This window comes from Podarcis muralis, chromosome 3, assembly GCF_964188315.1.
Source record: "Podarcis muralis chromosome 3, rPodMur119.hap1.1, whole genome shotgun sequence".
Lineage (NCBI taxonomy): Eukaryota > Metazoa > Chordata > Lepidosauria > Squamata > Lacertidae > Podarcis > Podarcis muralis.
This window is the reverse complement of record NC_135657.1, coordinates 63997240-64023942: the sequence shown is the minus strand read 5'-3', so window position 1 is coordinate 64023942 and position 26703 is coordinate 63997240. Positions and strand designations below refer to the sequence as shown.

The following is a 26703-nucleotide window of genomic DNA, read 5'->3' as shown; positions in this document are numbered from 1 at the left end:
TGTCTGGCACATTTTTGCCGTTTTCAAAAAACCTACCTGTTTTATTTTTATTTTTAAAAACTTTTTCAAAATTAAAAAACTGGGTCAAGATGAGATTGCAAAGAAATGTCACATGAGGTCTTGCACAAGCAATAGATTTTTGATGTGAAACCTGAGACTCTCTTAAGTTGTATATAGGCTAAATGAGGTCGAATATCTACATTCATCCAACCCAGGCACTTTCTCTGGCCTGTGCATCTCCATCAGTCAGAGCAATCCTACATTCACATTTCTCCAGGACCAAAGATTCAAAACATCAAGTGGAATATCCACTATAGCCAGTGCTCAGCCTAGCAGGGAAGGAGAAATACAGTCAAGCAGAAAATACAAAAGGAGTCTGGCTCCTGCATAGACTGACTATCCCTCTGCCCTTGACAACCACATTATAGGATTTAGTGTAAGCACGCTCCTTCCCTGTGCTACCCAAATCCCAACCATGACTTTACTTGATTTCATTGTTCCAATGGCTCTGTACTTCTGACTCTTTTGTGGTGGTTTCATATTTGCCATTCCCCCAGGGCTTGTCCTAAATCTGATAGCCCTTTACGTTGTTTAATAGGCTTGTGCCCTGAAGTATGGAAAACAGGCTACAGTTGCTAAACTTACACAATACATCTGGTGCAGAGATAGTAAACAAACCATAGAGCGCTATGCAAAGTTTGTCATGTTTAATTCACTTTTGCCTGAATGATACAAAGGTGAATGCCATTAAGTATGTTTAAAATACATACATATTTTCACATTTCAAACCATGCTCAAGGCAGCTAATAACGTGAAAAAAACATAACAAAAGTAGTGATAAACAATAAATAAAATATTAAAACATGCACAACCAAACTAACAATTTCCACGTAAATCAAAACAAGATCTAAAATACAGATACAAAAAGTCAACTGCAGCAACGCCTTCTTGCAACAACCCAGCCCAAGAGTCTGATCAGCTGCCTCAGCTTCTGCAGCTGGAGTCAATCAGGGCCCTGTCCTCCCAGGCCAGGTGGGGAAAGACCTGCAAGGCAAGGAGCAGGTTTTCCAGGACTTGCAGCCAAGATGGTCTGTAGGATGTCTCTGAGTATGTACTATTCAATGTTTTACTATGCATTTTCCAGTGTATATTTTATTGTCATCTTGCTTTTTTGATAAAATATTTAAATCTTCAGATAATTCACAAATTAATATTGTTTGTCCAGAAAGAAGAAGAAAATCTTACCTTTGTCTAATCTTTTAATTACTATAGTTGACTCTGAAACCAGATCAAGTCATTCTTCCTCTTGTTGATGAAAATGTCAAGCAGCAAACTGTCCAAGGGATTATATACCAATACCCAGAGACAATTGCAAATATCGACTTGGTCACTCAAGAGTTACGCTCGGAACCATTTTACTGGAGACTTCCAAAACAGTTTGAAGGACGGAAGGTAAAGGGAATGAATTCTTATTGGAGCTGATATTTTGCAGATTTTACGTTTTGTTTCCCTAGGAAGGGTAAGATGAACTGAATTTATCATATAACAGTCACAATTGTTTACCTGCTGGTCCTTTTGTAGCTAAATAGGCAGTCTTGGGAGAACCCTAAGATTTGCAAAAGTTTTTTTTTAAAATCTTCATGAAAAACCATTGGGTTCCCACCCCCAAATCGCCAAATGAATCTTTCTGAACATGATTTTATTGTTTATACAGAAAAACAACTCTCAGCTAAGCTAGTATATATTGCATTTATTAAATAAAATAAAATAAAACTGGCAGAACTCTCCTTATTTGCTCTTCTCATCCCAGATAGAGGCAAGCTCTGTTGGAATACTGGAAAAACACTCTCTAATAACATTTGCAGTTCAGGGTGTGCTGAGGAACAGCCATCTGAGTACTGAGGAAATCATTACAATACAATACTCTTAAGTACAAAATTCTGTTCATAGCCTATAGCTATAGCTGACCTTGATCAATTTGGGATTATCCAGAAAGAAGCACAGTCTCTTTCTAGCTGACCCTAACCCTCCAGCTATACTGAGATACAGAGCGGTGCACTTGGGAAGTATAGTAGAAAAAGCTCCCACAACAGCCACCATGTTGGAATGTGCTTTAGGTTATCTTGATGTAGGCTGCTGTGTTTTGCTTTGTTTCATTTCAAATTCTAGAGGGATTGACTTGTTAGCCTGTTACAGGAAAAATAAGAGTGTTGTGAAAAACAAGAAATTTGTTTTTCACGTCACCATACGAAAATGGCTGAGACTGTTTCCTAAAATGGACATGGGGAATTGGGCTTCGTAGGTTCATCTTAAGTCATTTTGTGGTCTGTTATGTGGAGTACACAACATAGAAGTGAACTGATTAGGTTTATGCTAACTGAAGAGCACAAAAACATATTGGAAAGGTACATTCACCTACAGCTACATAATGTTTAGATCCACAAAATAATGCTTTCAGACCTTTAGTCTTACTGAAAAAAAGATCATTATTTTAATATGTATGTTCTTCTGATTTTTTAAAATAATAATAATAACTGCATATGGTGTTGGTTTCCAGTCAATGTTTATATGGGTTTTATTTTCTTTGTTAGTTGACAGCTTATGGGGGAAAGCTGAAATATGCAATCTTCTTTGAAGCACGAGAAGAGACTGGCTTTGCAACCTACAACCCACAGGTCATAATCAGAGGTGGGCTTCCCTCCCATACGAGGATTATTGTCAGGCATGTAGCTGCTCCTCTGAACGGTCAATTGACAAGACATGAGATAGAAATGACAGAGGTAATTTTTCAATCCAATCTGTTCAAGAAGCTGTGTCACTGGCACTTTGGAAACAGTTAAATCATTTGAGGCGTTGATGTTGTTTCCCTTTCAGCATGAGTGGAAATATCACAGTGATGACCCAAGGGTCAGTAGGACTGTGACCCGTGAAGACTTCATGGATGTTTTGTACAACATTCATTACATACTCATTAAGGCTACCCATGGCAGCTTCATGAGGCAAAGCAGGTAACCATTTTGCATGATGCAATCAATATTTATAACCTTGGCATCTGTTATCAATCTCCAGGTAATTTTCAGAGGGGATTCATTTTCATAGGAAAGGCGCAAGCCACCAGTTGTTGCCCTCAGGTCCAGCTTCCATTTGGCCTGATTAAGTTAGTCTCTCCTAACGTACGGTCTCACACAGTATTATCTCCATCTTGCACCATTGGTGTCAGTAGGCTGAAGAGAACCTGTGTTGGACTAGGCCAATAAACTACCTTTTTTATATAAATCTCCATATGGCTTAAATGGCAGAACCTCTCATCCTTGAAATTAAGCACTGACAGCAACTACATTCAGTAAAAGAGAATCCAAGAGAATGAGGGTGCACGACAACCCATTTTAAATCTGCTAACTAAAGAGTTGCCAGCCAGTAACTACTTGCAGAAAGTAGAAGAGGGTTACATTTTGAGTAGTGGGACCAAATCCCTTCAGGGGGTCACTATTAGCCTACATGGATGTCTCAGGGCAGTATGGTGTAATAGTGTGTCAGTTTTAAGCTGCAGGTGCCAGTTTTCAACTCCTCACTCAGCCATGAAATTCAATGGCTAGCCTTGCATTAGTCCAGGGATAGACTAGGTAGGAGAATTAGAAGAATTGTTCACATTACAAAGTCAATTTATTGCGACCACTTCGGCTGCAATTCTCCACACACTTTCTCTAAAGCCCAAGGCTGGGAATTCAAATCAGTGAGTGCAGCGCCTGTAGGCTCTGGATCCTCAGGAAGCCAGGCAAGCTAGGCTTCTCCTTTGCCTGTTTTAGGGGGAAAGGTGCCCAGTAGGTTGCCTGAAAAGAATCACATGACCCTCCAGCTTGAAGAGAATCAGCTGACTCCCCACACCAATCAGTACACCAAGCCCAATGAAGCCAGCTTATCAGCTTGAGTCATATTTGTTTACTGTGACTACGCTTTGTTAGCTTCCCCTGATTTCTGCTTTACATCTGCTTCTGGACCCTTTAACTCTATTGTTGCCATGGAACTCAATGTTCTGCCCTGTTACGATTTTGCACTTGCCTCTGTGTTTTTTTTTCTTTTCTTTCTTCCCATCTGCCATATCTAGTACTACCACACCAAACCTATAAGCATGTCTTATTGACCCTGGGACCTTTGATCCTTGGACCCTGGGACCTTTGACCCTTCCCTGCCTAATCCAGTGTCTGACTACATGCCTGACTACATCTATGATCTACAGTGTCTGACTACATCTATGATCGTGTCTGTTTCCTTTCTGATCCTCATTTATCTGCCCTTGAACTAAATCCCAGCTACAACTCTCCCAGGGCTAAGCCAAGGCATGATGCTTGTCTTGACGTAAACCCAACTGAGCACTATGAGTGTCTGTGTGAGCGTGCATCATAATAAACTGCACTGCAGAACATGTCAGTTTCCCGGTTGCTCTAAATTTTAACAAATGACTGAGTTCTGCAGATCAGCCACTGACTCACTGCCCACACACATTTTCCAGTTCATAGAAGAGGAGCCGTAATGTTACTGGAGTTTGCTGCTCACATGAGTTGCTTGCTTGCTTGAACAGTTGTTCTCTAGCTATTGATCATAGGAACCAACTCAATGTGAAATAATGATGCAAGTTGCCCTTAGGTGACTTGAATACCCTACATTTATGGAACACTGGTACTCCTATCTCTTGTAAATTTGGTAATTTTATTGAAATGATTCTATTACCAAAACAATCCTTTTGTTGGGGACAGGGGTTGCGTAATGCACCTTCCTGATTATTCACAATGTCATTTAGTTTTTCAAAGTGTATTAAAGAGTAAACAATTGTTCACTACTTTTTGCCAACACAATCTTTAATTTAATCATTTGGGGAAATTCTTTTCTGAGGGTAAGGGGTAAGAAAAAGGGGTCTAAAGTACTGCTCTGAAACATGGGGGAAGGGGACGAATCACAGTTATAGAATGGGGGGAAATTCACTGCATCTTCCTCACCCTTGACAAACACCATCCCAATGCAAAGCAAGTGCTCTCTAGTTTCTTGCCTCTTTCTTGCCCCTACCAGAAGGCTGGTAGTTTAGCAGTGCATTAAGGAGTTTGCAGATCCAGCGGCACTATGTACCTATGATTCTAAACTGCAAAGGGTACAGGGCATACCAGGGGCAAGGAGAATTGGGGCAGCTAAGAGGGCCATTATTAGCTTCAAAGAAGTCAGACTTTTCCTATGAGTCTTTGGGAACTGATTCCTTAATTCTGGCACATATTTTAAAAAGGGGAGTTGTCTGACATGTTTGCAAATGCAGCACTGCAGATCACAGAGGCATTGCAGCAAAATAATACAGAGAGACCTTACACTGAGAGTAGGTTCAAGTGTAAAAATAGCTTAATTCCAGTGGTAACTCTATATTAGCTATGTAATTTAGCCACAACGCTAATCATGTTTCTGCATGAAAGTAACGCTATTACAGCAAGTGATTCAGAGGCTGCCATTAAAAAACCTAAAGCCAAACATTTTTCTCCTGCTGTGTTAATTTGGTTGTTCCCAGATTCAGATTTACTGCTCAAAATTGAAACATTTCTTCCATTATGTGGCTGTTTTCCTTTTTCAAGAAAAGTGGACAAGGACACACTATTTACTTGAACTGGAACTGTTTTTTCAGAATTTCTAATATAAACTGGGTATCTGTGTTAAAAATCCTTTAAGTGGACTCTAGGCAGCAGCCAACTCTCACTTGCCACGAGCTTTCTAACATGCCACAGGTGATTTGTTTTTGTTTTGGAACTCAAGTATGTAGTTAGCTGCTTTCTGTTTTAGCTGCTTCTGTCTCTTAGCACTCTGTTTTTATGGCACATGGACCAATTCTACTGACTCCAAAATGGCAACGTTCTTTGTAACAAAAGTACAGAAATTGCTAGGTCAGGCACTGAATGTGTAGGACCCCCCCCCCATTTATTTTCTTATCTTTCTATGACTTACTCCCTTCCAAAGTGTTTTCTGTAGTATAAACATCCACCACATCTCTTCTGCCTCACTGCCTCCCCACTCCTGCTTTAAACCCATGCATACTCATACACACACATGTACATGTGTGCGCGCACCACACATACATGCACAGCAGCATCCTTCATAAGGAAGGTATAATCTAATGAGGTGAGGTGGAGAAGAAGAAGAAGAAGAAGAAGAGAAGAGTTTGGATTTGATATCCCGCCTTTCACTCCCCTTCAGGAGTCTCAAAGCGGCTAACATTCTCCTTTCCCTTCCTCCCCCACAACAAACACTCTGTGAGGTGAGTGGGGCTGAGAGACTTCAAAGAAGTGTGACTGGCCCAAGGTCACCCAGCAGCTGCATGTGGAGGAGCGGAGACACGAACCCGGTTCCCCAGATTACGTGACTACCGCTCTTAACCACTACACCACAATGTGTTTGCTGTCTCTAAAAAAAGGGGGGGAAGAAACCTTACATGGCATGATAAGTGTGTTGGAGCATCTGTTTGAGTTTCTTCATGATATTCTGACAAAATACTAGATTCTGGCTGCAGATCTTAAAAACAGTCTTGGAAAGGCAAGTCGGCAGTGTCTTTGAAGTGTGTTGCACATCCTGTAAGTTTCATTTTGTTTGCCGAGCTCTTGTTATTTTGGCTCTAAAATTAAAACCAAACAACACTGAAGGCGAAAGCGCAAGTATACTTTACATTAGTTCCCTTGGTGCAGACTAATCGCGGCTATAAACGATGTTAAAAATGGTGCTAGCTTTGATCTTCCTTTGAGACAGACAAAAATAAATGTGTGGTGTTTTTTTCTTATATGAATGATGCCAAGAGGCTGAGGGAAAAGTAGCTATATTCAATGTTGTGTATCAACTAAAGCCAAATCAATGCTGAAGAGATTCATTAGCTAGTTTTAATTTTTTCTCCACCCTTCTGCCAGAATTTCTGAGATCTCCATGGAAGTTGCAGAGGAAGGAAATGTGTCAGGAAGGACGCCTCGTGCACAACTGATTGAGAAATGCGAGTGCCCTTCGGGTTATTTTGGCTTGTCTTGTGAGGTAGAGTAACTCTTTCACTATGTGTCTATACTGTATTTAAAAAAAAAAATTATTAATTTTTCATAAGTAAAAAAGAAACAAAGCAAAAACATAAACAAACACAAAATCGACTTCCCCGTACCACCCCTTTTCTGCATTCTTGTTTCAAGATTTTTCAGCAACCCTTTCGTAATAAACTTATTTATATTTCATAAATTTAACTTCCATAAGTTATTAAAACAACTGTAGTTCTTTATCTCTTATTACCCTGATCCCCTAATTTTCCAAATTACAACAGTTTTTAAGATAAACTTTAAATTTGTTCCAATCTTCATCCACCGCCTCTTTCCCCCGGTCTCGAATTCTGCCAGTCATCTCTGCCAGTCCCATATAATTGATCACCTTCGTCTGCCATTCTTCCAACGTGGGTAAATCTTGTGTCTTCCAATACTTTGCTAGAAGGATTCTTGCTGCTGTTGTGGCATACATAAAAAATGTCCTATCCTTCTTTGGCACCATTTGGCCCACCATACCCAAGAGAAAGGCTTCTGGTTTTTTAATAAAGGTTCTCTTCAGAACTTTTTTAATTTCATTATAGATCATTTCCCAGAAAGCCTTAATCTTCGGGCAGGTCCACCAAAGGTGATAGAAGGTTCCCTCCGTTTCATTACACTTCCAACACTTGTTGTTGGGCAGATGATAGATCTTTGCTAACTTAGCCGGAGTCCATCCCATATACTGTATCCACTTTATCAGTAGTGATGAGATGAATAAGGTTTCCACCATTCCAAGGGCACCAACTATAGAGGGCTCTGGGTGCCTGAACGCACACACAAAAATTGTTGTGGGTGTTCAGCACCCACACCTCAGGGCCCCCACACAACTTCTGAGGTCTTTGTGGTTTTGCTTTCCTGCTTTTAGGGGGGGGGGACTTTTTCATTGAGGTTGGCACTTGTGTTCTTTAATTTTGTTATTAGTTGTATACATAATGTGCATATCAAAGTTGTTATAATGGAATTTAAAGATGACAGTGACTTGAAAACCTTTACATCTTGCATCCAAAGTACAATTGTGATTTTCTTTAAAAAAACAAAAACAAATACACTATGTGCACCTTATCAACTGACAAATATTATTATATGCTCAGGTTATTCATATTTTGCTCACATTTCCTTCTCTGAAATTATTTCACAGAGGAATATAAATAGCATATCAGATGAAACAGGAAAGATTTTATTGTTATTCAAAGAACTGTCATATTGGTTATTTATTCATATCCGATGTCAAGGGTATAATTTCTAAAGTTACTGGCACTTTTAAAACATTCTATTATGGTGCTTGTTTTTCATAACTACAGTTCACAGAATTCGGGAATATATAGTGAAGAACAAAATCTTCATGTGTGGCACTTTTAAAAATTCATCTCAATTAGAATTTTCCCCAAACCTTGATGATGCCAAATGAGCAGCAGGTATGTTCAGTTGGCAGCTTTAACATTCCAAATCTTTCAAATCCAAAGTGAATGTCAAATATCTTAAATGATGTGCTGAATCCGTTAAAAGTAATGGGTTGTATCCAGACTTGAACATGCTGAAAGCAGGTCCATTGACATCAACAAGACTTAAGTTAATGTAGGGAATGTGAATTGAAACGCCTTCCATCAGCCAAAGGGCCAAAAACATGTGATGTTAGTCATGTAGCGGCTCCTTTCAGTGTGGGGTTGTTTATTTGACAAATTGCCAGGGCACAAGCTTTAATCAGGATCTTGGTGTGTGGAGTTAAGGGACCTTGAATGCTTTCCCCACCTCTGTTGTGGACATGATATAAACAGGATTTTGGGGGGACATTGCATAATATAGGTGCAGGGGACCTAATGTGGATTCAGCCAAGAGTGGAGGACAAAGGGTTAAAAAATTACACACACACCCCTCCACAGAGCTGGGATCCTGATCCAGACAGAGTCCCAATCCCATGCTGCAAGAAGGAAGGAAGGAAGGAAGGAAGGAAGGAAGGAAGGAAGGAAGGAAGGAAGGCTCCTTGCAGATCTTTGTGATCTATGTAGTTTGGCCCCAAGTCTGCTGGAAATAGTTTTTCAGTGCACAAACTCTGTCCTGAAATGCCTCAGGAATGCAGTAGAAGTGCATGCATGAGACTTCTGTCACACTTTAGACTGCATGTCCATTTTAACCTTTATAATGATTCTAGTTCTTTTTGACAAACGCATCCTAAACTATATTGTTCTACAGGATCAATAGAAATAATTTAGAAAGCCCATGCTACTTGTGGAGGGCTTATAGTATATTTTTCACTGACCATATGAGCTGGACCATATGTGTTTTGTAATTTGTATGAGGAACATACACTCCAGCTATTCAAATAATAGCTGAACAATCACTTTCACCAACCTGCCATGCTTCAGAGAAGCTGTCTCCCCTTTATTAAAGAACACGGTTATTTCTTCATTTGTTTTGTTTTTTAAAGTAAGAATAGATATTTTTTTATTTAAAAAAGTTGCAAAGCTGCTGCAGGAGGGATAGAGGTGTGCTGGTGTCAGTTTATGAGGTGGTTCCATGGAAGACTGCTGGCTCCGCTGCTAAGTGAACCTGACAGCCTTATCTGCATTGCCACCATGCTGTGTTAAAGATATGTGGGCTACTACTTACTGTAGGTTGTGGGAAGGCATCATTTTCCACTCTGCCCTGTATTCATTGCACACAGCACTGTCTCTGTTCTACTGCAGCTCATCTTCTTCCAAAAACTAGGTTATTATTCTTGCTATCTGCTTTAGTGAAATTATGTAATTCGTATAATTATATAACTTACATAATGATGTTGTCATTACGTTACTCCACCCCATTCATTTCAATGCGGAGGTGTCACAGTGTAATTTAGGGGGAAAGGTAATCAATAATGCATCATTTGCGAAATGAAAGCAACTAAAACAATGAATGCAGATCTTATTCACTGCATTGATTTCCTTTCCAGACATGGGACAAATAAGCTAACATCAGCAATTTCTGTTCCTGTTTCCATTTTTGTCTGAACTGTCCAACATCCCTACTTACTACTTCAGCAAAAGTATGCAGGTGTATGTCTGCTGAGTGAGTTTCAGTAACTAGGCAGGCCACTCTGGCTTCTGCTAGCAGTGCGGCAGCCATAGTTCTGAGTTAGCAGCTGCCATGTCTACCACTGCCTCATGATACTGTACACCAGGAGCGCATGTTTACTCAGAAACAAGTCCCATTGTATTCTGTCATTCTGAATGAGGATTAGTTCATAGCACTGTAAACTTAATGTTCCAATCAGTCTTGGTGCTATGAAAATGCTAAGCTGTAAGCCTAAACCGAAAATAACTGAAACAAAGTATTGGGAAAGCTCAAAGGTGAAGGCCCTCTTAGTGTGATGAGTCCCAAGACACAACTAGCAACATAGGAACATAGGAAACTGCTTGTGAGGCACACCACTGGTTCTTCTGACTAGCGGTGGCTTTTTGGGGCTTCCTATAACTATGCTAGGGACGCGGGTGGAGCTGTGGGTTAAACCACAGAGCCTAGGACTTGCTGATCAGAAGGTCAGCGGTTCGAATCCCTGCGACAGGGTGAGCTCCCGTTGCTCGGTCCCTGCTCCTGCCAATCTAGCAGTTCGAAAGCACGTCAAAGTGCAAGTAGATAAGTAGGTACCGCTCTGGCGGGAAGGTAAACAGCGTTTCCATGCGCTGCTCTGGTTCGCCAGAAGCAGCTTAGTCATGCTGGCCACATGATCCGGAAGCTGTACGCCAGCTCCCTCGGCCAATAAAGCGAAATGAGCACCGCAACCCCAGAGTCGGTCACGACTGGACCTAATGGTCAGGGGTCCCCGTTACCCTTTACCTATAACCATGCTGTTTAGAGATCCAGAAGTATCTGGAGGGCCTCAGCTTCCCCGTGTCTGATCTACATTGTCCAGCAGCAGCTCTTCAGGGTTTCAGACAGTGTCCTCCCACCACCAATCCTGCTTGGAGGTGCTGGGATTGAACCTCTGCATTCATAGCATGTACTGAGCCAAGGCTCTTCCCTAACTTATTGTGGATTTTCAGATTCTGTACTTCTCAGAAGAGCTATAGATGCATTATAACGCTACCATTGTTGTTATCATCATTATTTACTGTTGCTATTTTTATTTTATAAAGCAGTTCTGTAGAACTCTGAAAAGGCAAACTCTGTCCACAGGTTTACAATCTGGTTAAAGATGAGGTGCATTAGTTAGGGAATAATAGGAAAGAAAGGAGGGCCAGAAGATGCAAGATTGCTTCCCTTTTTTTGCATCTGTCATCTTTGATGGGAATTTTCAGCATGCTTGCTGATTTTTACTGCTGGGTGAAGAAAATGTACAAGACCTAGATAAATTTTATTTCAAGGACTAATGGTCTCAGGCCATGGTAGCATTTTTATTCTCCTGAATTCTTTATTTTTATGGTCTTTAAATTATACAAGTATAAATAATGTAGCCATGAAGACATATTTTGCTGAGTATCACTGGGCATTTGCTTGTTATCTATCAGCCTGTGTGTACGCAGATATTAGCTTGTCATCTCAGAAAAACACAGCAAGGACAACGTGAATACAGAGTACTTTTGCTCACTTTGCACAGCCAGTGGTGTGTGTGTGTGTGTGTGTGTGTGTGTGTGTGTGTACACACAGAGAGAGTTCTCTTTCTTAGGAAATAGAGGGAGAGATACATGATGTACAAGGAGGGAGCATCTAAATGAAAGGTTTCTCTAGCTGTAATATGAAAAGCCTAGTAGTGTTGCTTTGCAACCCAAGGGATCTGGCAGCAGAGTTTTCAATTAGGATTGGTTCTGTTACTTCTAAAGTGTAGTGTGCATTGTTTGTAAAACAGCTTGAAGCATGCAGTTGGAATGATGAAGAGCAGGTTGCCTGTCAAAGCTAGTGGGAATGGAGATGTGTTTGCAGTCTTATCCAACCCTTCCTATCCAAGCCACAATATAATGGCATTTGGTTTCCTCACTGTGTTTTCTTGCAGACATGCTCCCCAGGTTTCTATAGACTTCCTTCCACATCTGCTGGCAGAAGACCAGGACCGGCTTTTGGTGCCTGTGTTCCGTGTCAGTGCCATGGCCATAGTGACATGTGTGATCCTGAAACCTCAATATGTCAGGTACAACAATTATGCTATGCCTAGACTGTTTATCAAATTATTTTGTCTTTGTGCAGAGTTCTTTTGCACCATAACAAAACAGCAGCCAGGAGCTAAATTTTTTTTATTTGTTCAATAAATATGTTGTGCTATATATACACCAGAGTTTGCAATGGAAAAGAAAGTATGAACTACATACAGAAACAGCCATATGCCGCAGAAACACAACTAGCCACATCTCATTGGCACATGTCTGGAATGTATTCTACATCACTTTCCCATTGTTGATACTACCAACAAGCTTGCCTCACAAGCTGTGGACCAGTTTCTGAACCTAATAGGGCCAATTCTACTGTGTGTGTGTGTGTGCGCGCGCATGCGTGAGCTCACATGCATGCGCTCAGGTAGCCCATAGGGAGCTAGCTGAGAAAAGAAACCCAAAATTAGATGATTATAGGAAACAGTATGGACCAACTTAATAGAAGAACTTCATGTAGTTAGTAGATGTATTTCTGGGAGAGTTGAGTGAGCAGATAAAGTAATGTGGGGAGAAGACAAGAGTATTGTATGCTGGGATTGATTTCAAATATCTAGCCAGAACTCAAGTGATCTTCACTAGATCTCTAGAGCCAATGCAATTGGAGATGGATGAGCTCACCAGAGCTCCCCTTGGATTATCTTGGAAATGATCCTAGTTCTTCAATAATAAACAAATAAATCAGAAAATCTTGGAATGTTTCCTACACCAAACCAAAACCTGGAGAATTGACCAAGCATAGGCTTTCAACTTTTTAATTCTGTCCTTATTTAATGTAATGGGGGGGGGGTTAACACTGTCCCATTAAAGAGGCAGAATTAAAAACTGCAGAGCAAAAGGGGAAGCTTGGAAGGGAACCCCCAGCTAATGACCCATGTGGTATTGGCTTCCCTTCTGTCCCCCTCTCACCTCTCCCTCACCCAACACCATTCTGCTTCACTTCATTGTAATGGAGTGAGAAACACAACTCTGGATTAAATAAACCTTAGGTCTATTCCAACCAATATGTTATTATGTAATGGCGGTGACGAACAAAAATGTTTTCAAGCTGGTTCTTGAAAATTGTCTCTTTGTTTCGCAGAACTGCCGTCACAACACTAGTGGCGACCACTGTGATAGATGTGTCCATGGGTTCTATGGGATTGTTAGAGGATCGCCTAATGACTGCCAGCCTTGCGCATGCCCACTGGCTGTTTCAAGCAACAAGTAAGCCTGTGTTACAAATCTGCCTTAGCTTTAGCCTAGATCTCCCTCGGGGTTCTCCTGGGTCAGTTGTCAGTGATTAGAAAGAATGGTGCATGGAGTCAGAATGAATAGTGACTGAACCACCTCTGCTGAATTGTCTTGCTTCAGAAATTGCTTCCTGGCTAATTAGCTATGTAGAAATCCATAAAGGGTGGAAAATGTAATAGTCAACGGATAATGAATGAGCATTATAAAAATTATTCTCACAAGTGAAGCTAGAACGGAGCTTTCAAGTTCAATATAATCACAAGGGAGCCATAGAGAGACTTATGCTCATATTTTGAGCTGCCATAAAAGCATTACAGTACCTCGCTCTGGGCTTTGTAATTTATCGAGTTCTTATTTAATGTTATGTTGGTTTGGGACAACTTGTGAACGATCAAATAATTTAAAGGAGATACTATCATGCTGAATCCATTTGGTAGGGTATGTTATGCTAATGACCTTTCCATCCCATTATTCTTCTGCAAATGTGACTTAAAATGTTATTAATTTTATGCTGAGAGGTCTCTTCTTTTTCTCATCGTCCTTTATGCTGTATCTGATTGTTTTATCTAAAAGACTTGTGCTATGTTGATTTCAGGCTTTGGCAATACTCAACATTTCTTTGCATCCTTTGAAGATGCTGCCTGTTCTTTAACACAATGACCAACAGTTGCATTCATGACAGAGAGCCATCAAACCTCTGTTTAAAAATCTCCAAGGAAGAAGAGTCCATCACTTTCCAAGGGAGTCTGTTCATCCTACTGTTGAACAGATCTCACCATCAGAAAGTTCTTCCTGGTGTTTTCTTGGAGCTTGTCGATATATCTCTTAAATTTTGGTGCTCAGAGCTGAACACAGTACTCCAGGTGTGGTCTGACCAAGGCAGAATTGAGTGTCACTGTGACTTCCATTGTTTTCGACACTATACTTCTGTTGATGCAGTCTAGAATAGCATTAGCTTTTTGTGCTGCTGCATCACACTGTTGACTCATGTTCGGCTTGTGGTCTACTAAGATCTTTTTCCTACGTACTACTGGCAATCCGGGTGTCCCCCATCTTAGATTTGTGCAGCTGATTCTTCCTGCCTAAGTGTAGAACCTGACATTTGTCCCTTTTGAAATTCATTTTGTTAGTTTAGACCCAGTTCTCCAATCTGTTCAGGTCATCCTGCATCCTGACTCTGTGGCATTGGCTACCCCCTCCTAGCTTGGTATCATCTGCAAATCTTATGAGCATCCCCTCAATTCCTTCAGTCAAGTCGTTATGAAAACCACAAACGTGTTTATTGAGCAACAGTGGGCCCAGGACAGAACCCTTACAACCCTTCTTGTAAGGACTATAAGAAGATAAGTCATGTGAAGTGCTTGAAACACGCACAATGTTCTTATTAAAACCAGTTTTGGTCGTAAGTCTCTATCAGTTGGAATGAAAGCATCTTAGCTAGCTAGACTGCAGATTGTTGAATGTATCTAATTGTTTATGAAGCAAGGCAGAATACTAAGCTTTGAGTATATTGCTCTCCTACTTTTGCTTCACTGCAGAGGCCACACTACTAAGAGTCGGTAGGAGTTTAAGTCTTTAAATTTTTAACATGTTTTCCTGTTTCTTTATTCAGCATTCAGTTTCAAATGTGATGAGCTGGTGTGAGTGTAGGGGGAGGGGAATCTCGAGACTCTGACTTGCTTGGCGGGTCTGTTTTCACTGAGTTGAAAATGTGTTGGATAATGAGTTTGTGAGTAGATCAATTTGTTTACATTTTTTGCAAAGGTGTAATTTTATTACTCATTCAAGCACTATTGATTTAATGCATTATAAGCAAGTTAGAGGAGGATGCTGACTGCACTATAGCTAAGGGGAAGTTTTTGTCTGGGGCTCCAACTGCCACAGTGGTTTTTTAGCATTAACCTGGCTCAGCAAGTGTTGCACAGGTAGTTGCAAATGTTGTGGCACCTGCTTCCGTCAATGCTTTTCCTCTTCTCTCGTTTGATGCATGTTCTACAAACCCTGGGCATATCAGCTTAACATTTCCAACAATTCCACATGCTCCTCAGGGCTTTAAAAGTCTGCACGGAGGTTAAATATCATGTCACAAAATTCTTACAATAACCTTGCTTAGCCGGTAAAACAAGCGGAGTGCCCAAATGAAGTGCGGCCTATTGATTTCAATGGGGTTCCTCCCAGGAGTGGGAATTGTAGCCTTGAAACAATTAAATGGTGAGAGCAGATTATGTAAGCAGAAAGGCTGAAGCATTTGGATAGTTTTATTATTTGGGGGGCTGGGGTGGAGATGTTGAATAGTTCAATCTTAACTGCATAATTTACGCTGGTGCAAGTTACGTAAATTCCACTGGGTTGCTAGGTCACATGAGTGAGCTCCCTGAACAGTCATTTTGTGGGGCTTATGCCACCATCAATTACACTGGCTTAACTTCTACTAGCTGAACCCCAGCTGAGCTGGGGAAAGGTGCTTAGGCTGGTTTCAGCTTAGCCGGAGGAGGGACTGTGTAGCCTCAGCTCAGCAGAGGAAGCCCAAAGTCCACCAAACCCAAACTGTCTCATCCTGGTCGATCTTGGGTTTAGATTGTTAATCTCCAAATAAAAACAGCATGGACTGGAATGACAACTCTGCAGCATTGCCACAGGCCTTCATTTATTAAATGATACTTTAAAAATCTGCTAAAGATCAGAACATGTATCTGAAACACTTTTGGGGTGCATGTATCATTAAAAAAAATTGTCTAGTTGTTCACTAGCAATTTATTCATTTGCTTGCCAGCTGAGAAGCAGCCACATGTCTACAGTACAAACAGTGTATAAGAGGGTTTAAGCAGGCTAGACAGTACCATGAACTCTAAAGTATACATTAAAAACTTAAATAGAAAGTAGTAGTGTTAACCAGCATTATTCTCTCCCTAGCAGACATTCAGCATCTAAAGGCAAGGAAATTGAATTTATGAATATTATTATTCAATGACAAACCTTGACACTGGCCCCTTTGGGTCAGTTCACTCATTCAGTCTGTTGGCAGTGAACTTGAATTCCATTCAAATCCATTTAAAAAAAGAGCAGAAAACTACTCTGTAATTCATAACAAAACAATGTAATAACAGCAACAAAAGCAGATCTCTTCTCTCCTTTAGGAGCCATGCCCTTTCCCCACTAGAAAATCATGCATAAGTGTTTCCAGCAGTACAAAAACAATAACATTTACCGAAAATGGGGGTTATGTGACACCCTACCATTAATATGGGAAATTAACAGTACAATCTTGTGCACGTCTACTCAGAAGTAAATCCCATTGAGTTGAACGTAACTTACTCCCAGATAAATCATCTGCATAGAATTGTGGCCAAAAGAAAAAAAATAAAAGCACATTTTTCTTTTGTAAAAATTCATGCCGTCAGACTTTTTATATGCTTATTGTTTATCAAAGAGTAGCTCTTAACATTTAATTGAAGTGCAGTCTTACTTGACCACTGCTGCATGTGTAGCCTTGCTGCTTATGTGGACCAGAACAGAAGATGATGAGAGGCAGGAAAAAACCCTCTTCAGTGCCAGCTCCCAAGCTGGTGCAGCGAAGAGGCCCAGATTAGGGCTGTTGCTGTAATGTGATAGCAGTGGGACTGGCTCAGCATGCCGTGGTCCCTGTACTAGCTCAACCAAAGAAACACCCTGGGCAAGGGTGGTGGGGAAAGTCCCAATTATTATCACTGCAAAGATTCTGCTGGTGGAAGTGCATTGGTGCTCTCCTCACTAGTTTGGCTCTGCCTGTGACGGAGGAGGCAGATTCAGGTAGGGCTCGACAGAGGAACACTTCTGCCTCATCCATACCCAGCATGGCAGATTGGGGGTTGCGATTTTTTTGCCCATGATAATTCACATTTAAAGTCACTTTTTCCAAAGCAGATAGCATTTATGGTCAGTTTCTTTCGTTTCGGTTACCAAATGCTATATAATTTTGTCAATTGATGAAACAGGACATTTCCCACTAAGAAAATGTACATTGTGTGATGTGACAAGTCCACAGAAGTCTTTAACTGACATTCTTTTGCATCAAAATCATCACAGCTGCATTTGTAAATTGTGGGAGGGGGCTCCAAAATCACTTGGATGCCCCTCTCTGCACCTGTCATATATTACATGAAAGAGAGAAAACCTTGTGGTTTTGATTTTCTGCTTTAAGCTTCAGTCCATCATGCGTTGCAGAAGGCGTCAATGATTACCGATGTACTGCTTGCCCACCTGGATATGAAGGACAGTACTGTGAAAGGTAAGGAAAAGTATTGAGCACAAATTATAAAATAAAGACGTAGCAACTAGGAAACAAATGGCAAAAGGTGTGATGGACAAGCAAGCAATAAATGTGTGCTAAATTTGTCTAATCAGAAGAAGCCCATTGTAACGGAATAAATTGCAACCAGAATACGGGTGGCGCTGTGGTCTAAACCACGGAGCCTCTTGGGCTTGCTAATTGGAAGGTTGGTGGTTCGAATCCCCGCGATGGGGTGAGCTCCCGTTGCTCTGTCCCAGTTCCTGCCAACCTAGCAGTTCGAAAGTATGCCAGTGCAAGTAGATAAATAGGTACCACTGCAGTGGGAAGATAAATGGCACTTCTGTGCACTCTGGTACTCATCACAGTCCTCCGTGCGCCAGTTTAGTCATGCTGGCCACATGGCCCGGAAAACTGTCTGTGGACAAACACCGGTTCCCTCGGCCTGAAAGTGAGATGAGTGCCACAACCCCATAGTCACCTTTGACTGGACTTAACTGTCCAGGGGTCCTTTAACTTTACCTAACTTTTATATGTTTTATTAAATAACTGGGTTCGCATTCCTAATTCTCAGATGTGGTTATAATACAATAAGCTTATCTGCCCCCTTGTGACTCTGTGTGTACCATAGAATCAGAGCAGGCTGCAGAAAGGTCAGCTGGGCAGCACTTTGGGGTCCTTTATGGGCTGGCAGCAGAGTGCAGCCCCTCCTCACTGGTATGGGGAACCAAAGCAGAAGCTCCAGTACTTCGTGGAAAACAAGGGAGGAGCTGTGAAAGAAAAGCAGGGCCAGGAAAGTGCTACTGAACTCACCCTTGGTTGGCAGAGGGTTGCAGGTAGGACAGAGTAGATGGCCTTCATTCAGGCAGTGAAAAGGCAGGAGAGCAGAAGGTGACCAGCAAGACCTGTATGTTGCTGCTCCTACCAGTGAACAAGGAAGCGCTGTGTCAAACAAGGTGGAGCCAGCAAGACTTGAATAGTGCTCTGCTCTTCATCTTCTGAGTTTCCATCATCTCTTGGAAGATTATCGATAGGTGGTTTTCTGCCATGGTGAGACTGTCTGCCTACGCTTTGCCTTCCCATATCTGATAGAAGGAACCGTTTTTCTCCATAGCTGACTGAAAGTCTTACCAGGCTCCTACCTCTCTTTCTGTCAGTTGCCATCCCCTTGTTGAATTTCTGTGATGCAGAATGACTGCAGTGGGCTAGGTTGGATCTTGTTATTGGTAACCCTGGAGATGCCTCCGGATTGTTATGACTTTGCTATTCTTAGGAAGGGCACTTGGGGATTATATGGGGATTGAACAGAACCAGCTAGTGACCTGCTTTATCTCCAAGCTATTGGGACCTGTTGCTTCACATGCTGAAGCATTTGATTATTAGGACATGCTAGAACTCCAAGATAAAAAAGTTACTGGGTATTAGTTGCAGGCCTCAAGTAGACTGTGTAGGAGCAAGCCTCCTTTGTAAGCTTATATTGAGTAAAATTTCAGTGCAGCCTCTTTTTTCACTGTCAGATTAGCATTCCAAAAGCCATCATTGTTCATTTGTATAATCACATTACTGCATAGCAGTTTGATGGAGGTGTCTGCAATAAAGCTAAATGTTTAACATGATCTTAAGTAGAAAGATAGGACGATATCGACAGAATGAAATTCACTGAAGACAAGAGTTCCTCATAGGAAGAACGAAAAAAGGAGATATATGTTGAAAGAAAGTGCTTTGCTCACTTACGCCCCCCTCCCTTGCCAATGGCAGCCACCCCCTCCCTTTTATACTTTGTCAAAGCCACCCATCACCTGCCAGTGCTACCTCACAAGAACCACACCTCCCTCCAGAACTTGCAAAAAAAACACCTCCCCCTGGACCTTGCCAAACCTCCCCCTCTCTCTCTCTCTCTCTCTCTCTCTCTATATATATATATATATATATATATATATATTCCTCCACAGAAACTCATTTACCCCAACTTCATAAAACTAATTTAGTTTTTATTGTATTTTTGCAACTTGTAGATGTTCACCTGGATACACTGGGAACCCGAGAATTCCTGGTGGATCTTGCCAAGAATGTGAGTGCCATCCATATGGTTCTCTGCCTGTTCCCTGTGATCCTATCACTGGACAGTGCACGTGCAAACCTGGATCTACTGGCTGGAAGTGTGCAGGATGTGAACCCCGGCATGCTCGAGAAGGCATAGCATGTGTTTGTATGTATATTAACAGTACTTCTGGATCTTGGGTGGCTTGTTTTGCTTTTCAGAACGTGAATCGTGTTTCTTCAGAATTTTACTGAGAATAGGCGCTGCCCCTCCAATATCCCTAGAACCATGTCCTTTTTCTCTCTTCCATGTCTTGAACTGCTGGTATTGGTGAGACCCAAACACAGAGAGTGGAAAACAGTTCTGTTCACACATGGGGAGGGAACAATAACGTCTGACAGCAGGCTCTTGTGCTTTACAGAGTGCCACTCTGGAAGCTCCTTTGGCCTCTAGGGTGGAGTTAATAGGGAGGTAGTTACTATTTGAATGAAGGAACTTAAAAGCTTCATGTATATGATCAGAAGATCACACTGGGTTGAACATGGAGCTGCCTTATATCAAAGCTGACCGTTAGACTAGCAGCACCTCTCCAGAATTTCACAAGGGGATCCATCCCAGTCCTATTGGAGTTTGAACCTGGGTCCATTTGCATGCAAATATGTGGTCAGCTGCTAAGAAATGAGCTTTCCCCTTGTTTGAATCTCATCCAGCGGAAGGAGTAAGATGGATTTTCAAACCCCACAAAAATATACTTTTTAAAACTTCTATCATGGTTTTCACAGATCCTTTGACAGATTATATGGGATTTATTTAATTTTTATGTACCCTCCTAAATATTGATCAACTCTGTCATTTTCTGATTAATATTTTCTTGGAACGTTGCCTTCTCCAGCTCCCCTAGTCATGCTGGTTCACACATGCCTAATAAAACACAGAGCTGGGTGAAGGAGTACAAGATGTTGAAGGCTGTACACTTTGATAAAAGTATAAAAATAACCACCATTTCAGCACTGACAGCACTCATAGATTTCTCCAACATCGCTCTTCTGTGTAGATTGCCTTCTCTTTTATTATTGCTTGAATTCTGGTCACTGTGAAATTGATCCTGTATTTCTGCTTTCTGTCCTCAGCATGTGACCAATTTACTCTGATTAGCTACACTTAAGCCTATCAAAATGATAATCAAAAATTACATTGCAGAATCTGCTTTTGGATGGTTAGTCCATTCCCGTCAAAGACAAGGACAGTCACAGGTGAAACGTGAATGCAAAAATAGAAAATTGCAATTGAATAAGGACTCATCTGCGATGTTTGCTTAATGTGTTGCTAAAAACACTAGGAACAATTCTGAAGAAGTTAAAACAACGCCTGCTTGGACAGTTAAACCATCACACTATTAGAATAAATGTGAGAAGAGGGCAAGGACCTGCTGATCCTGCTTCCTCTATCACCTCCCCATTGTCCCATCATCCTCCACACACTGGAGGAGAAGGTCTGGCCTGCTGCAATTCTAAAGCTCTCTGTGGCTTAGAACCCTGATTGTGCAGGTACAACAGGCTTCCTACTTTGTCCTCCAGGCAACAATGGGGGTGGCACTTAATTTTCATGGTTGGCAATGTAATTTGCCAAGCATAGAGTTGGCAAAGCTGCTTTCTGCAGGGTTCAACTAAGCCAGGCATAGGCAAACTCCGGCCCTCCAGATGTTTGGGACTACAGTTCCCATCTCCCCTAGCTAACAGGACCAGTGGTCAGGGAATGATGGGAATTGTAGTCCAAAACATCTGGAGGACCGGAGTTTGCCTATGCCTGAACTAAGCATTTGAATCCCCCACAGGTAACTCAGTCACGCAGCCAATCCACTGGTCTTGAACTCACTGCCTGTCAGCTGATGGGCAGTGACTGCACCCTACTTCCTGCAAGGGTCAGCTGCATGGTCAAATTTCCTGTGGAGAACTTGGTTTGCAGCCTGTCAAGCCGTATCTGTATCTACCCCCCCACCTGATAGGGTGTCAGATGTGGGCAGATGAGTGTGGTTTTTGGGAAACAATCTCACAAGCCGAATTGGGACCCATTTCAGGCCATTCCGTTTGGCTGGTGGGCCAGAGGTTCCCAACCCAGCTTAGAAGGTGACCCACGCTCTGAATTCAGTTAGCGTTCAGATGGCAAGGGCTGCTAAGCAAGCAGTGAGAGGCAGCTTTCTGCCATGATTGAGGTTCTTAGGTTTCTGGCCTTGGAGAACACTTTTCTTTTGAAAATGACTTACGAGCAGGGCAAGAGATAGGGCAGTATCCATCTTAAGTGCATTTGCTGGTGCAAGGCCTTCTGGTTACACAACAGAACTACCCCTCTCCCCACAAACACTCCCAAAATCTGCTACGGAGGCTTTGAGGGGAAATCCATAACAGCTTCAGGCAGGAGGCATGGAGAGAGAAGAGGGAGCAGAACTTCCATTATGCAACCAAAAGTCCTTGCATTAGGACAAGTGTGGGGATCCTTTGGCTGCCCAGAAGTTGCTGAACTACAACTCCCAACAGCCCCAGCAAGCATGGCCAGTGGCCAGGGATGGTTGGAATTATAGTTCACCAACATCTGGAGGGCCAAAACTTTTCTACACCTGTGCTATGGGAAGCACTTCATTAGATAATGCACATAAGATTTAGTTTTCTTTGCAAGCAGTTTTTTCTTTAAAAAAAAGACTTCCTTGTTTTAACAAACATGCTTTCTTATGAGGCATTTCACATTTAAGGCAACTCTGAGATGTGCTGTATTTGGTAAGTGAAGCAGATTTGTGAGGAAAAGCTGGTGCTCGCTGCTAACTCTTTACTGAAACATTGCATGATTTATTTTTTTTTTTTTTTGTCTTTCATGTGTGCACAGCAGTAATGATCTGGACATAATGCTGCATTTTCTAATAGTGAACACAAATTTATACTGACAGTTTTATATATTAAACCATAGAAATATTTAGTCATGTATAAATTATGTAATTAGAGCCTTGAAACATTTTCAGTACGTTCCAGGCTGCATATTGGAGTAACATTACTCTGTCTCTTTCACTAAATTGTGGAACTTGCTACATCTTCTCTTTTCAACCCAATTATCTAGCAAGAGGTGTTAATGCATGATGAATCTTCAGTGTGCACGTTATAGGCAACAGTTGCTTGTTCATTCTGAATATTTTCATGTCTTTATAAGCCATTCAGGATTTGTTTTTTGTTTTGTTTTTCCTATCATGCTGAATTAAGTTGGTTTTCATTTGCATCCCATTTTGCTATATTTATTGCCAGCTATTTCAAGGTTAACTAGAAAAGGGTTACTTAAACAAAAGAGTATACATCAGTGTTAAGTAGGGAAATCTGTTAGTATGCAGCTATCTGTTGGTCCAGCACAACAAAGTATTTTTTTATTTTTTTAGGATTCTAGGTCTTTCAAATAAAGCGGTATTCTACTATTTATTTGATTTATAGTTTCTGAATGCCTGCCTGACAGATCTGTCTGACTCCTTGACCAACTAGAATAGATGTTGGTATATAAAACACAGAGCCCAGTGTTAAAACTATATGTTATTTATGGAAATGTGCTTTCTCTTTGTGTTCCATACGCAAGCACACAAATGAGAAGACTTGCACCACTAATAGGTTTTTCTGATGTGCATGCATAAAGTAGAAAATATTGCCCCCTTACTCAAGCAATTATAGTGCACTTCAGTTCAAGCAACAAATTAGTGGGAGGACTGTATGGAGTGGAAAGGAAAAAGAACTTAGTGAGGAAAGGAAGGAGCTGAAAATAACATCTCCGTGCTTCCTTGTGCAGCTTGACAGTTGCCTTCTCATTGCACTAAATCAATTTGTCTCCCATCCAATGATTTTCCTTGCTGTTGTTTCTACTTCTGCAGCTAAACGGGAGCTTTTAGTTCCATGCTGGCTGAAGCAGCATCATAGCTGCTTATATGAGAAAGAGTTGACATGAATTTGACTGAATGCCAAAAAGTATAGGAAGGGATAAAATTTGTGCATAGCCCCCCATCCTGCTCAGTATGGTAGTAGAAGTAATATATTGCTTATACCCCAACCATCTGTCTGGGTTGCCCCAGCCACTCTGGACGACTTCCAACCTAATAGAAAGACAGCAAAACTTCAAACATTAAAAAATTCCCAATACAGGGATAACTTCAGCTGTCTTGGCGGGGTGGGAGTACAGTTTTGCATTTTTATATACACATTTAAACAGGGGCTCCAAAAACTACTCTGCTCCCAAGTCATTTCAAAGAGGCTCCACAATGGAGTCCTGTGGTTAACTCTTGGCAGCCCTTGACTGGTCATAATGATTGAGTTTTGGAGAAAAGACTGGAGGGAAGATTATCATTTGTGGTTAATGTCTTGGGTAAAGGCTCTAGAATAATCCCAGATAGTGGTTGTGGGTATACCATTATTTAAACACAATCCTTAAACATCTGTACAGTGGTACCTGGGGTTACATACGCTTCAGGTTACATATGCTTCAGGTTACAGACTCTGCTAACCCAGAAATAGTACCTCGGGTTAAGAACATTGCTTCAGGATGAGAACAGAAATCGTGCAGTGGCGGCGCACTGGCAGCAGGAGGCCCCATTAGCTAAAGTGGTGCTTCAGGTTAAGAACAGTTTCAGGTTAAGAACGGACCTCTGGAATGAATTAAGTACTTAACCCGAGGTACCACTGTACTGGGAAGGTCTGTGGTTCTGCAGCCCTTCTATGCAACCCATGTGTTGCAAACACGAGCAAGCCCTTAATTCTACTGATGACAAAAGTGCAAATTGTTTTACATGCATACATTCTGCTTTAAAAATTTGAATTAAGGTAATTTTAGATTATCTAGATTAATTTTCCTATGGCAGAGACTTTTATTATTAGTCTCCTTAATGAGAACATTATGATGTCTCATGCATGATTGCATTATTCACCTGCTCTTGATTCTCAAGTTTATTTCCCTCCTTATTCTTCACTTTCAAGGTCTTACCATTCTGCTTTAATTTCCCAGTGTATTTTGTACCTCTCCATTTCTACCACCTTGAGCCACCAGTCTCCTGCTCTCTTACCATGTTTTTCACCATGCTCCCTTGTTATCCTTATCCCTGGAATGATCTCATTGGCATAAGTTTGTCCCTCTCACAGTTTCCCCGCCTCTCCCCGATCCTGTACCCCTACTGTAGTGCTGCCTTCTGACATCCATGCATTGTGTGTGGTAGTCTGCAAAGGATCCATGCATACACTTGCAGTTTGGGTGCCTGCACAACTGGGTGTCCCAGCCATGTTTGTATGGATCCTTTCCTGACAAATGTACCCAACACATGGATCCTTTCCTGACAAATGTACCCAACACATGGTGCGGGGGGGGGGACAGGACGGGACGACGACTATCCCAGGAAAACTGTGAGTGCCCTACATGCAAGTAATGTGTGAACAGGGCTTCCCTTTTCCCTTTAGGTCCCAACTCAAAAGTCCCATTTCTTTTATGAAGCCACACTACTGGCATTACTCCCAATCAACAATTGAATTTAGCCATTGTGAATTAAATGAATTTGCTTGCATTCATCCTTATTGCCCATGCCTATGCCCACCCATCCCCATGTTATCTCTTCCCTCTCTCCATCCAAATTGAGATTTTAAGCTCCTCTGGACTGTGACCTGTGGTTTGCTTTTGTGACTTTATAAAATGCACTATATACTGAATTCCCCCTATACAAAAAAGCAATAGCTGAAAACACATTGTAAATCACAAAGCCCTGTTTTCAAGTTGTTGACAATTAGATATCCCATTTTATCCCATCTGCTGCTCACATCTTTGTTTCCCTTCCTTTTATTGCACCATGGGTTTTTAAGGCACCATTTATTGGAGTTTAGTGGCCTTATATTTTGGAGAACTTTATGGGCACTGTAAAATATTTCTGAGTTGAAATACCAAGCATCTGCCTCAAATATTTAGCAAGAATAAATATTCTTTACTGTCCTTTCCCACAGTTTGTGATGACGAGTGCACTGGAGTCCTGCTTCGTGACTTAGAATCTCTAAACCAGATGGCTTTGAGTGTCAATCTCAGTGGCCCGCTACACCCTCCATATAAAATGCTTTATTCGTTTGAAAATACGACCCAGGAATTAAAGGTATTCTCAAAACCATCACCAGCTTTAAATTTCACATCTGGATAGAGAGGCCAGCACACATGCTTTTGTTGGCATGTGAGATTATGTTTAGATCAGGATGGGTGGGTGGTGTATTAATGGTTTGATTACTTAGTTTAAGCATGCCACAGTGGTTAAATAGCTATTACAATAAATTATTGGGAGGATTAATAAGTAGAAGATGCTATAGTAATTCATGTTTCTTCTCTTGGACAGAAGGAAACAAATTGCCATGAAATGTGTGCCGTTAATGTCACAAAATGACTCTTAACATTTGATAAAGAAAAGCCACATTACATGTTTATCAGTGCAGTGTCTACTCAGACCCATGCATATACTGCTTGCCCTCTTTTATGAACATGCTTTATGTGTCAGCAGCAGCAATAATTAAGGTCAACAGAGCAGCTTTATTCAGCAATGCGTTATTTCTGAAATCCATGATGTAAAATGTTTGACTTTATTTCCTCAGCATTTACTGTCACCTCAGCGAGCACCAGAGAGACTCCTTCAGGTGGCAAAGAAGAACTTGGATACTCTTGTGACAGAGATGGATGAGCTTTTGACAAGGGTGAGCCCAGAGGGTAAAGGGTTAGATCCCGATTTCATTTTTAAGAAAAGCGTATCAGGACACGTTCTTATGTTACTTCCCAAGGACCCCATCTCATGTTGTTAGGCCCAGGGCCGTCTTTAGCACATGCACCACACAGATCTGCCCAGCGCCCCCAAATTTAGTTTAGCCCCCAAATTAGCTTTTCTTATGCTTATGTCACTATTATCATTTGATAAATGGCGCTCACACCTGCGCA

At 41.4% G+C, this 26703-nt stretch overlaps 1 protein-coding gene across 6 annotated transcripts in view; it reads left to right on the top strand.

The window, feature by feature from the left end:
- The window catches only part of LAMA2 (laminin subunit alpha 2), a 365889-nt gene that overhangs the window by 249815 nt on the left and 89371 nt on the right, over positions 1 to 26703 (top strand). For 4 of the 6 annotated variants that reach the window (XM_077926009.1, XM_077926008.1, XM_077926011.1 and 1 more), the window contains 10 exons: positions 1273 to 1452; positions 2592 to 2780; positions 2875 to 3008; positions 6927 to 7044; positions 12046 to 12180; positions 13278 to 13402; positions 17610 to 17696; positions 19712 to 19905; positions 25737 to 25879; positions 26367 to 26465. In XM_077926009.1, coding sequence (XP_077782135.1) covers positions 1273 to 1452; positions 2592 to 2780; positions 2875 to 3008; positions 6927 to 7044; positions 12046 to 12180; positions 13278 to 13402; positions 17610 to 17696; positions 19712 to 19905; positions 25737 to 25879; positions 26367 to 26465 — 1404 coding nt within the window. The remainder of the gene's footprint in view (positions 1 to 1272; positions 1453 to 2591; positions 2781 to 2874; positions 3009 to 6926; positions 7045 to 12045; positions 12181 to 13277; positions 13403 to 17609; positions 17697 to 19711; positions 19906 to 25736; positions 25880 to 26366; positions 26466 to 26703) is intronic. The other 2 variants (XM_077926013.1, XM_077926012.1) reach the window with 1 other exon arrangement.